General features: G+C 51.6%; 1 protein-coding gene across 1 annotated transcript; it reads left to right on the top strand.

Moving 5' to 3' along the window:
* The first annotated feature begins 947 nt into the window (after positions 1 to 947).
* IRF1 (interferon regulatory factor 1) lies at positions 948 to 7754 on the top strand. The gene is made up of 10 exons (XM_054389113.1): positions 948 to 1035; positions 2500 to 2591; positions 3443 to 3542; positions 3740 to 3916; positions 4586 to 4635; positions 4761 to 4896; positions 5086 to 5211; positions 6284 to 6327; positions 6899 to 7034; positions 7513 to 7754. The coding sequence occupies exons 2-10, from the start codon at positions 2505 to 2507 to the stop codon at positions 7611 to 7613; spliced, it is 957 nt and encodes a 318-aa protein (XP_054245088.1). The 5' UTR covers positions 948 to 1035; positions 2500 to 2504; the 3' UTR covers positions 7614 to 7754.
* The last annotated feature ends 4274 nt before the right edge of the window (positions 7755 to 12028 follow it).

The raw sequence follows: 12028 nt of genomic DNA, 5'->3' as shown, positions 1-12028 counted from the left end.
CTGCCTCTCTCGGTGGGTCAGGGTATCTGGCTGGGACAGGAGCTGTCTCTCTTGGTGGGTCAGGGTCTGTGGATGGGACAGGAGCTGTCTCTCTTGGTGGGTCAGGGTCTCTGGCTGGGACAGGAACTGCCTCTCTCGGTGGGTCGGGGTCTGCGGATGGGTCAGGGTCTCTGGCTGGGACAGGAGCTGTCTCTCTCGGTGGGTCAGGGTCTGTGACTGGGACAGGAGCTGTCTCTCTCGGTGGGTCGGGGTCTGTGGATGGGACAGGAGCTGCCTCTCTCGGTGGGTCGGGGTCTGTGGATGGGACAGGAGATGCCTCTCTCGGTGGGTCAGGGTCTGTGGATGGGACAGGAGCTGTCTCTCTCGGTGGGTCGGGGTCTGTGGATGGGACAGGAGCTGCCTCTCTCGGTGGGTCAGGGTATCTGGCTGGGACAGGAGCTGTCTCTCTCGGTGGGTCGGGGTCTGTGGATGGGACAGGAGCTGTCTCTCTCGGTGGGTCAGGGTATCTGGCTGGGACAGGAGCTGTCTCTCTTGGTGGGTCAGGGTCTGTGGATGGGACAGGAGCTGCCTCTCTCGGTGGGTCGGGGTCTGTGGATGGGACAGGAGCTGCCTCTCTCGGTGGGGCCAGGTCCAGCCCCGTCCCTCTGCCGCCACCTCCTCCTGACAGGTCCGGCAGCCGCGGGCACGGCACGCAGCAGGGCGCGCGGGGCGCCTCGCGGCGGGGGGCGGCGCTCCCCCCGCGCCGCTGGTGCTACAACAGCGTGATTTCCCCGAAGTGATGCCTGCCGGCCGGGCACCCAATGGGCGGCGCGGCCTCCGCCGAGCGCGGCGCTGATTGGCTGAAACGCAGCGGGGCGCGGGGCAGCGGGGAATCCCGGGCGCCGCCGCGTTATACCCGAGGGCGCGTCCCCGCGGGCGGCAGAGGAGGGTGGCGGGCAGCGGTGAAGGATATCTCCGCTCGGTTTGGTTCATTTGGCTCGACTGGACTCGGCTCACTGCTGCACAGACTTGCACGACTCGGCACGGCACAGCGAGGTGGGTCACGGTGCGCCACGTCCCATCGCAGAGCTCATCCCCTGCTTTGCACAGCACCGGGGCTCCGGGCGAAGCGCATCGAAGGGTCTATAGGAGGGGCTCCGGGGACACGGCGCTGCTTGTCAAGAGGCACTTTGATGGCGCTGTCAGCCGTCAGGTGGATATACCTCCGGCCCCTTGCCCGACTGACTCCCGTCCCGTTGGGCCGGGCCGGGCCAGGCTGGGCTGGGCATGTCCGGGCGCGGCTGCAGCTCTGCGGGTTCACCCGGAGGCTTCGCTTCGCTCTTGAGCGGGTGCCAGCGCCGAGTCCCGAGGCTGAATGCCGCGGCATGGTGGGGGAACAAGCCCTGGCTGCCTTCCTTCTCCTCCTGCTGCTGCTCCCCTCGGCGGCCAGGCTCCCGACTCTGGTCCCGCCGCCGTTACGCGTTGCTGGGGATAGTTAGAAACTGCTCGTTTTGGAAATCTTGGCCTCTTTGCCTTAGGGGGAAAAAAAAAACAACAACAAAAAATAAACCCAAAAAACAAAACAACAAACCAAAAAAAAAACCAACCGAAAACATAATAAGCTCGCAAACAGGAAATTATTTCTGCAGAGGAAGGGCTGGGAGGGCCGGGCCGGCTTCGCAGCGGTGCTGCCGGGGCTGGGGGTGTTGCTAATTTGGGATCCCCCGCTGCGGCAGGGCTGGGAGTCCCTCCGCTTTTGCACAATTTACTTAATAATAAACTTTTAAGAAGGCGACTGTGCAGTTAGAGGCTCTTTGTGGTAGCATGCTGGGGGAACCCACACCCAGCAACATCACAGTGGGTGGGGGTCAGGCACCTTCGTGGGCTGTCCTGTCCCCCTACAAAGCTCCCTCCGCGGCCAAGCAAACAACCCAAACACCTCCAGGTTTGGAATGCTCCCCTTGCCATCCAGAAGCAGGTGGAGAAGACTGAAGGAGCGTTCAGATCCCAGAATCATAGAATGGTAGGGGTTGGAAGGGACCTCTGGAGGTCATCTAGTCTAACTCTTCTACTAGAGCAGGGGTACCTAGAGCAGGTTGCACAGGATGGTGGCCAGGCAGGCTCTGAATGACTCCAGAGAAGGAGACTTCACCACCTCTTTGGGCAGCCTGCTCCAGGGCTCCACCATCCTCAAAGTTCTTTTTCATGTTTAGATGGAACTTCCCACATTCAAGTTCATACTCATTACCTTTTGTGCTATCACTGGGGACCCACCCCTTAGATATTTGTAAGCATTAATAAGATCTCCCCTCAGCCTCCTCTTCTCCAAGCTAAACAGCCACAGCTCTCTCAGCCTTTCCTTATGAGAGATGTTCCAGTCCCCTTATCATCTCCAGATCCTAGAAATGTTTGGGTGATAACACCCATAGTGGAGAGGGGAGGGGAAGGCAGGGGGGCACTGTAGGGTGTTTAAAATAGTGCTGAGGTTGTTTACTGACCTCTTCCTTCCTTCCTTCACAGACAAGATGCCAGTGTCAAGAATGCGCATGAGGCCCTGGCTGGAAATGCAGATCAATTCCAATCAAATCCCTGGGCTGATATGGATTAACAAGGTGAGGGTCATTAATTACTATTATTATAACTGTTATTATTCTGTGTCATTAACCAGCCTTAGATGACACTAAACATAAGCCAAGCTCATGAAGGAGAGGAGGAGGAAACGGAGAAAACTAAAGAGTCACAGACAGGGATGGCCTTCGAGGGCCGTCTAGTTCAACCTCCCTGCAGCAAGCAGGGACATCCTTCCATGCAACCATTATCTTTCAAAACCAACTGGTTTTGTTTTCAGGAGAGGTAGCTCTGCTTGCTACCCGAATGGAGTATCTCCATTTTTTTCTTTTCTGCTGAGAAAACTCCCAGGAGGCAAAATGACAATCTGAACACGATGGAGAGCCTTCAAAGAGGGATTCTCTACCACAGTGCACCTAGAATATGTGGTAGTTTAGGACATGCTAATAGATCAGATTCAATGTACTTGAGTGATTTGGGATAAAATTGCCAATATTGCTTACTTTTACTCTACCCTGTTGCTGATTTTTCCAATTTTCAAAAATCATATAAAGCCTTAAATATTTTGATCCAAATAGATGGAACAATGGATCTTAGTTAAGATAGTGGAACAGCTTGCCCAGGGATGTGGTTGAGGCTCCATCCCTGGAGATACTCAAAGTCAGATTGCCCTGAGCAAGCTGATCTAGTTGGAGATGTTCCTGCTCACTGCAGGGGTCTTGGACTAGTTGGCTTTGATAGGTCCTCAAACCAGTCAGTGATTCTGTGAAGATACAGAGCAAAGGGTTTCTAACCCTTCTGAGCTGCTACTGAGATCTCTCTGATTAAATCCACCTTTCCAAACTTGCACGAGATGCTTCTTGTTTAACTCAGATCTCTACTGCTTTAACTTCAGGATAAGATGATGTTCCAAATCCCGTGGAAACACGCAGCTAAGCATGGCTGGGACATGGAGAAGGATGCCTGCCTTTTCAGGAGCTGGGCCATTCATACAGGTGTGTGGGGGCTTTCTACATTGCCATCCTTCACAGGAGGTCTCAGACATGAACATCTAAAGGCATTTTCTTGTCTTGATTAACTGCATTAACCCCTACTATATGTAGGTCAGAAGAAAGAGAAAACTAATTTTTATTTTTCTTGGTAAGAACTAGCACTGAAAAATCTGAAGACTCACCTCATCTCTTATTTATAGGGCGATACAAAGTGGGTGAGAAGGATCCTGATCCCAAAACCTGGAAGGCAAACTTCCGCTGTGCCATGAATTCGCTGCCTGACATCGAAGAGGTGAAGGATAAAAGCATCAACAAAGGCTCCAGTGCTGTCAGGGTGTACAGGATGTTGCCACCCTTGACAAAGGATCAGAAGAAAGGTGAGAAGTTACACAGCTTCTACTACTGCACTTAAACTCTGCCTCAGTTTCCTGCTTTGCGTGGGCAGGGGTGTAACAGACCCATTGGTAGCGCTGGTGCTGCTGGGGTTACTCACTGGTTATTGACCTTGGTAACAAAGGGTTCACAGAATCCTAGCATGGTGGGGTTGGAAGGGACCTCTGGTCATCATCTAGTTCAACCTTCCTGCTAAAGCAGTGGCACCCACAGCAACTTGCCCAGGATCACAACGGCCCGGTGGGTTGGGAATCTCTCTAGAGAAGGAGGCTCCACAACCTCTCTGGGCAGGCTGCTCCAGGGCTCCAGCACCCTCACAGTGAAATTCTTATTTATGTTTAGGTGGAACCTCCTGGGTTCCACTTTGTGTCCATTGCCCCTTGTGTTGTCACTGGGCACCACTGATATTAGTCTGGCCCCATCCTCTTGCCCCCAGCCCTTTGGATACTGATCAGCTCTAAGATCCCTTCTCAGTCTGCTCTTCATTTTATCCCAAATTCTTTAAACATAGCCGAGGGCATCATCAGAAGGTGACCAGGACTCACTGCTGCTGACAGTGGTGGCAGAGCTTGCTGAACAGGTCTCAAAGCTGCAGGAGCTCATGCTCAGCTCCACAGCACTTTCTCACATTAATCTTATTTTTTATTTAACAGAAAGGAAGTCAAAGTCTTCAAGAGAAGCAAGAAACAGGAGCAAGAGAAAGGTAAGTGTCTGTAGAGGCAGCTGAAGAAGCTGGAGGTCTGGATGGTTTTCATGCTGGATTTTTTTTTTAATGTGGGAACTTGTGTGTTCTTAGAAGTCTTTCATGCTTTGCCCTTATTTTTGTAGTTGCATGAAGATGTGAAGATGGAGGAGTCAGCAGAAAGACTAACCAACACTTCTCTGCCAGATGACCACAGCAGCTACACTGTTCATGACTACACAGGACAGGAAGTGGAGGTTGAGAGCACATCCATCAACCTAGGTGAGACTCTGCTTTTAGCTCTTTGAGGAGGGTGGAAAGCTGTGGTTGTGCTAAACCCACAATCTCTGTGCCAAAAGACAGACATGGCTCTTGGGGCTGGGCCTGGCCAGGCCAGCAGATGGGCAGGGAGGAGATGGAGGTAGTTTTGTCTCTCCTGTGAGTGCCAACTGCTCCTGGTTCACCCCACAGACCTCTCCTCGTGCGAGGTGAGTGGCTCCTTGACTGAGTGGAGGCCATCGATGGAAATCACCATGGCTGACAGCACCAACGACCTCTACCAGCTCCAGGTGTCTCCTCTGGCTTCATCCTCAGAAGGTGGGCATTTCTTTTATCCTAGCCTGATCTTTTCATCCACCTGCTGGAGGCAGGTTGGAGGCCAGGCAGCAAGAGGAAGGAGTGCCTGAGGCAGAAGGAGAAACAAGTTCTGTTTCGTAGAAAGAGAACCAGTGACCTCTACCTGATGGGTTTGGGCTACTAGAGCTACCAAACTGCAAACTGGCCAGGTTGGAGATGGGCACATGCCACCTGCAGAAGTAGGTGGCAAGGCAGGACAAAGGGTGATGTGTTTAAATGGAAAGAAGGGAGGATTCAGAATGGATATAAGGAAGAAATTTTTTATGATGAGGGTGCTGAGACCCTGAAGCAAGTTGCCCAGAGAGGTGGTGGGTGCCCCATCCCTGGAACCATTCCAGGTGAGGTTGTTTGGGGCTGTAAGCAACCTGCTCTAGTTGCAGATGTCCCTGCTGATTGCAGGGGGGTTAGACTAGATGACCTTTACAAGTCCCTTCCCACCCAAACCATTCCATGCTTTTGAGTAGTTGCTGATAGGTGAAAGGCTCTGACCCACCACTTGGCTGTGCAGACACAGGCAAAGGGGCAAGCTTCAGCTTGCAGACTCATGTGATGGCACAGGCAGGTCAGCCCATGAAGAGGAGAAATCTGAGCTAGGAGGGTGGGACTGGGGGTTCCCAAGGCAGCTGGAAGGAGGCAATGCCAGAAGCAGGACAGAGTTGGGTACAGTAGTGAGAGTGGAGCTGACCATGCTTCCCAGTGGGGAAAAGGAGTAATTCACATAGATATTTCCAAGAGAACTCTGCTTTGAGTCTTGGGGAAGTGTCAGAACTGCCTTGAGGGGACAGCTCTTGAAGAGCATCCAGGATGAAGGTCTGTGGGGTGTCTGGGGCACAGAGCTGCTGATGGGCCTCCTCTCCTCAAACCCATGAGCCCCTTCTTGGTGTCACCCAAGAGGGGAAGGAGAAGGTAGTGGTGGGTGTGACAAGAGAACACAAAGCAGGTTGTATGGTGAAGAAGCAAAAGTGTGAGGGCCAACGTGCAGAAAGTTGACATCTCTGTCCTTTTTCTTCTCTTTTCTGTGCCTACAAAGCAGTCACAGATGAAGATGAGGAGGAAATGAAATCGGAGATCTTTAAGGTAAAACCAGCTCTTCTGGTCAGAAGAAAATAGGCCCAAACTGCTGTTTGCACCAGCAGAGGAAGGGAAGCAGCTACCTCATCCAGTCTGATAGGAACTGAGCATATACTCATGGCAGCCAAGCCCCTTAATTAATGAGGAAGCCATAAAAATCAAATATCAAGAGAAGGCTGCTTTCTAAGCATGAGCTGGAGAAGACAGAACCCTGGAAATATTTGTTCCTCACATGAAAGAGAAAGCTATCCAGAGCTGCTCGCAGCAGAGGTTGTTGGATTAGTGCCTGCAGAGGTTCTCCAGGCTGTTTTATTTTGCCCTTCTCTCCACCAGTGACATCCTTTATCTGTGGTTGCATATGTGCCACAAATCCCACTGATAAGACAGGGCCTGAATCACCAGAAGTGCTCCAGCCCTCCCTGTTTTTATTAACTTTAACTGGCCCTTAGATAAAACTTAGCATGAGAAAAATCAAATTTGATCTTTCTTGCTCACCTGCCTGTAATGAAGGGAAAGGAATAAGAGGGTGCACCCACAAAATGAAGAAGCAGTTTTAACCTTCTCTCTCCTCTTACAGCTGTTTGAGCCAGCCCAAGACTGGCATGCCACCAGTGTTGGGGGGAAAGGCTTCCTCATCAACGAGCTGGGCACGCAGAGCATGTGCAGCACCTACAGCTACAAGGAGCAGGATGGGGAGATCGACACAACCTCAGGTACAGGCTCAGCTCTCACTCAGTTACACCCCTTGGTGATGCAGACAAGGGGGTTTCAGGCAAAACAGTAATTTGGAGGGAGCAAAGCAAACAGAGGAATTCCCACTGCCCTGTATTCCGAGATTTCCGAGCCTGGTGAAAGCTGGGGGGGGATTTGTTCATAAAAGGACTGGGAGAAAAATGCCTCCAGTAAGTCTGCTACAGACTTGGCTGAAGGTTATACACATGGTAGTTCTGCCAGCTTTCAGGAACTCCCTGCAATGCCACTGAAGAATTGCCATTAGCCATAGCTGAAGTGGGACAATGCAATAATGTTTAGAGTATTTTAGCAAAATGTTAGTCTAAGGTATTTATGCACATCTGAGGAGTCTTTCATTTTTGGATGTATTTCTATCTCCACACACACACAGAGATACACACTCACCATTTTGCTCTTGCTGCTGTGCTTCAGTCCTCACTCTTGTTTTCCCTTGTCTAGGAGAGCTGGAGTTCAGGCTTTTTGACCAGAAAAACATGCTAGACTTGTCCTGGATGGAGACAGTGAGACCTACCATGCAAGTCATTCCTTGTGGCTTGTAAAGCTTCTTGCAGCCATAAACTGCTCTCAGGTAGAAACTTGGACAAGCCTGAAGAGAATGGAAGAAATTGTTTGTTACTGACCCAAAGAAGATAGTAGCTTTTGTATTCCGTTTTAACTCCTAGGCCTGGAAAGGTCAGCCAGAAAGAAAACAACATTCTGAACCCAGACCAGGACTCCCATCTCACTAGCAGGACTCCTGGCACTGAAGATGTTCAAGCTTCACCTTGTCACTGCTGTGGAGGTGAAGTTCTTGCTGGAAGGTCGTTGCTGGGATCTGACCTGGTTGGGGTACTGCTGGATGGCATCACCTGCTGGAGATCAGAGGAGGATGATGGAGCCTTCTTGTCCTCCTCCTGCAAGATGTGATGAGGATGATGGAGCCTTCTTCTCCTCCTGCTGCAAGATGTGATAAGGATGATGGAGCCTTCTTCTCCTCCTGCAAGATGTGATGAGCACTTTACCCACGGAGTGCTTGGGAGAGACACTGCAGAGGAGTCTCTGTTAGTTCTGGTTGCTGCTTACCTGTGCAACACTGGTGATGTTGAGCTTGATGACTATCTTACACTTAGGAAAATTGCACTAATTAGCCCTCTCTCCTTTGATTTACTCCATCACTTAGTTCATCTTCCAACTTCAAGCCCTGTAAATACTTTAGACCAATAAAATGTGAAAATTCACTTTAGGCTTTGCTTCCACCTCGCACAGTTACCCTCTCCTGGCCTTGCCACGTCTCTTGCCTTGTGCTAGCTGAAGAGCTGCTGCATGCCACTGGATTTTGCACTGACAGGGGCAGAGCTCTCTCTGTTTATACCCTGCCTTTTGGAGACCCTTCCTCCCACTCTGCCAGGACGCCCCCAGTACTGTACCCATCAAACTGTATCGCCCACAGAGCCAGCCTGGGTGGGAGGCTGCGGGGTGGAAGAGGTTCTACTTGGTGTGCAAGATGTAAGAATCAACTCACTAAGCTGTAACAGACTATTTTCTTGTACATTTTATTTTTGTATATAACTTGTATATTTGTTTTAATAAAAGTGTTTTGTATATGGCATGTTTACTTTTTCTCATGGGAGAGCTCCCAGAATGCATTCCAGCTCCTTTGAAAATACCCAAACAGATGTGCTGCTGACAGAGACACTTGAAGGGTTTTTTTTTTGATGAATCATGAAAGCATAAGGAGTGGAGCACAGTTTTCTCCCCCTTTTCACCCCCCCTCAACCCCCCAAACTTCTTCCCAGTGCAGCTGATGGGTGGAATCCTGCTTGCCTGGGAAGGGAAGCCCAGGACCTGTGTACATGAGGGGTAGCTGGTTTCTATCTGCCATTATCTGCAAGGCAGGGTTACAGGTTCATGGATTCATACAATGGGTTGGGTTGGAAGGGACCTCAAAGATGATCTAGTGCCAAGCCCCCTGTCAGGGGCAGGGACAACTTCCACTAGTCCAGTTTGCTCAATGTCTCATCCAACCTGGCCTTGAACATCTCCAGGGAGGGGGCATCCACAACCTCCCTGGGCAGCCTGTTCAAGTGTCTCCCCACCCTCACTCTCAAGAAGGTTATGCCATTAAAAAAAAAAAACACAAAAAAAGCTATACCAAGTCCTGCTATGGGTGTCTTATCAGCAACACCATCAGCTGCAAGAGATCAGCAGTGCAGACCCAGCTAAAGAACTCAGGTTTGCCAAAAAAAGAAAGCACCTGCACAATTCAGAAGGTGAGGGGAAAGCAGGCTGGGGTTGGTGCTGGTTTGCCCCTGCATGTTATTCATTTGCCATACTTCCAGGCTGGAATGGTCTGACAGAGAACCATAGAATAGTTTGGGTTGGAAAGGATCTTTGAGATCATCCAGTCCAACCCTTAACCCAGCACTGCCAGGTCACCACTAACTGTGGCCCTCAGCACCACATCTACACAGCTTTGAAACCCCTCCAGGGATGGGGACACCACCCCTGCCCTGGGCAGCCTGGACCAGGCCTTGACAACCCTTCTGGGGAAGAAATTATTCCTCATGTCCAACCTAAACCTCCCCTGGTGCAACTTGAAGCTACTTCCTCTCGTCCTATTGTCTTTCCTTGGGAGGAAACCACCCCCACACCTGCCTCCAGCCTCCTTTCAGGGAGTTGTAGAGAGCCAGGAGGTCTCCTGGCAGCCTCCTCTTCTCCAGGCTGAACACCCCCAGTTCCCTCAGCTGCTCCTCACAAGACTTGTTTTCTAAACACTTCACCAGCTTCGTTGCCCTTCCCCAGACACACTCCACATGCTACTGCATTGTCTGGGCTGGGAGGCAAGAGCCAAGTGTGGCTGACTCAATGTTGTCTCCAGCTGCAGCCACCAGCTTCTGACTCTGGCTGGAAAATCCCCATGCAGAGCAAAGCTGTGGCCCTTGGGGAATCATTTCATGGACTGAGCAAGGGTGGGCAGAGGAGACTATCAGGCTGCAGCAGAGGCAGACCAAACCCAAAGGGCTGAAACAAAGTAGACATTTCCTACTGCCTTTGGCACAGGCTCTGCTGTGACTCAGCCTGCAGACACCATGGGGACAGATGTGGGGCTTTCCAAGGGAAGAAGGGAAAAAGAAGTGCTGTAGGAAGCAGGTGCTGGTGGTGGGTCTCAAACCATCCACTCAAGTCACATTTGGATACAGCACAGCAAGGTGGATGGGCAGCCCAGGGAGGGAGAGGCTGGGTTAGTGCAGTGCCTGTTGGCACTGAGGCAGCCCAAAGTGGGTGTAGATAGCACCCTGCCAGGAGGCAGCAGGCACTCAGCAGCTTCTTACAGCCTCAGCCTGGCTCTGCATGAGTGGCAATGAAATTGCTGTCCCCCTGCTCAGCAGTCACACTCCCTGGCAGGGTATCTGGCCTGAGGTTCCTCCTCCCAGGCTATGATCATGGAATCACAGAATTTTTTTGGGTGTGAAAGGACCTCTAAAGCTCATCCAGTCCAACCCCCCTGCAGTCAGCAGGGACATCTGCATCTGCTCACAGCCCAAAATAACCTGACCTGGAATGGTTCCAGGGATGGGGCAGCTCCCACATCTCTGGGCAGCCTGGGCCAGGGCCTCACCACCCTCAGCAGATAACATTTCCTCTTCCTCTCCAGTCTAAATCTCCTTCTTTGAGTTTCAAACCATCACCCCTTGTCCTGTCACAACAGGCCCTGCTCAAAAGTCTGTCCCCAGCTTTCTGACCAGCCCTTTAAGCACTGAAAGGCCACCAGAAGGTCTCCCTGGAGCCGTCTGTTCTCCAGGCTGAACAACCCCAACTCTCTCAGCCTGGCCTCACAGCAGAGGGCTTCCAGCCCTGCCAGCGTTGCTGTGGCTTCCTCTGGCCCTGCCCCAACAGGTCTGAGGACTCCAGAGCTGCCCCAGCACTGCAGGTGGGCTCTCAGCAGAGCAGAGGGGCAGAATCCCCTCCAGTAATGATCCCACCAGGTACCAGAGCTGCTGGAGCAGCGATCAGAGCTACCCGAGATCACAGCAAGGTCAAATCCTGCACATCTACCCAACACAGATGTAGAGAAGGAACATTTTGTGCATGAGCCAAGAACCACCTCCCAGCAGCTCAGGTCTGTGCCCTGAGCAGTGGGAGCCAGAGAGCCAGCACAGGGCTGGTGGATTGAGAGTCACCTCTGCACACGCAGGAAGGGACATCATCTTGGTGTCATTGACGCAGCCAGAGGAAATGGAGGGTGTGTAAGACCTGCTGCAGGTTTGTCACACATGGGGGAGGGGAGGAGGGGTTTGGAAGACACATTTTCTGTGATGCAAACAGTGCTAAAAATAAGGCAGAGATGAACTTGCCTATTCATGCATCCACTGTGAGAAACCTGCTCCTTTCTATGCTCAGATACCAAGAACCCAGCTCTCCAATTCTTCACATAACAGGTTTGACCAAGATGTGAGGACAGAGGAAAACAGCAGCTAGTGCTTCACACCCAGGGACCAACAGACACACTCCAAGTTTCTTTTGACAAGGACAGAGGAGATGCTCTCCTTCATCCTCTGCCAAAGTACCTCCCTGGAGGGGTTCAAGGCCAGGTTGAATAGATCCTTGGGCAACCTGATCTAGTGGGAGGTGTCTCTACCCATGGCAGGGGGTTGGAACTGGATGATCTTTAAGGTCCCTTCCAACCCAAAGCATTCTGTGATTCCACCTGAATGACCAATTGCACATTAGGTATTTTGCCAGTGAAAAGTGGTGGAGTCCCATGAGGGGGTGGAATTTGTCTGGCCAGTTGCTCTGCTGGGTGAAGAACAGCCACGTTCACAGTGTTTTGGTGTTGGTTTTGTTTTGGACTCTTTGGAAGAGGAAAAAAAAACCAAAACAAAACCAACCCAAACCCAACAGGGTGGAGCTCTGCAGCTCTGGGGCTGTTGAGCCTGGAAAAGAGCAGCCCCAGAGGGGATCTGAGTAATGCTCA

Source organism: Indicator indicator, chromosome 18 (genome assembly GCF_027791375.1).
Source record: "Indicator indicator isolate 239-I01 chromosome 18, UM_Iind_1.1, whole genome shotgun sequence".
In the NCBI taxonomy this organism is placed as follows: Eukaryota; Metazoa; Chordata; class Aves; order Piciformes; family Indicatoridae; genus Indicator; species Indicator indicator.
This window is presented reverse-complemented; position numbering and strand designations above follow the sequence as displayed.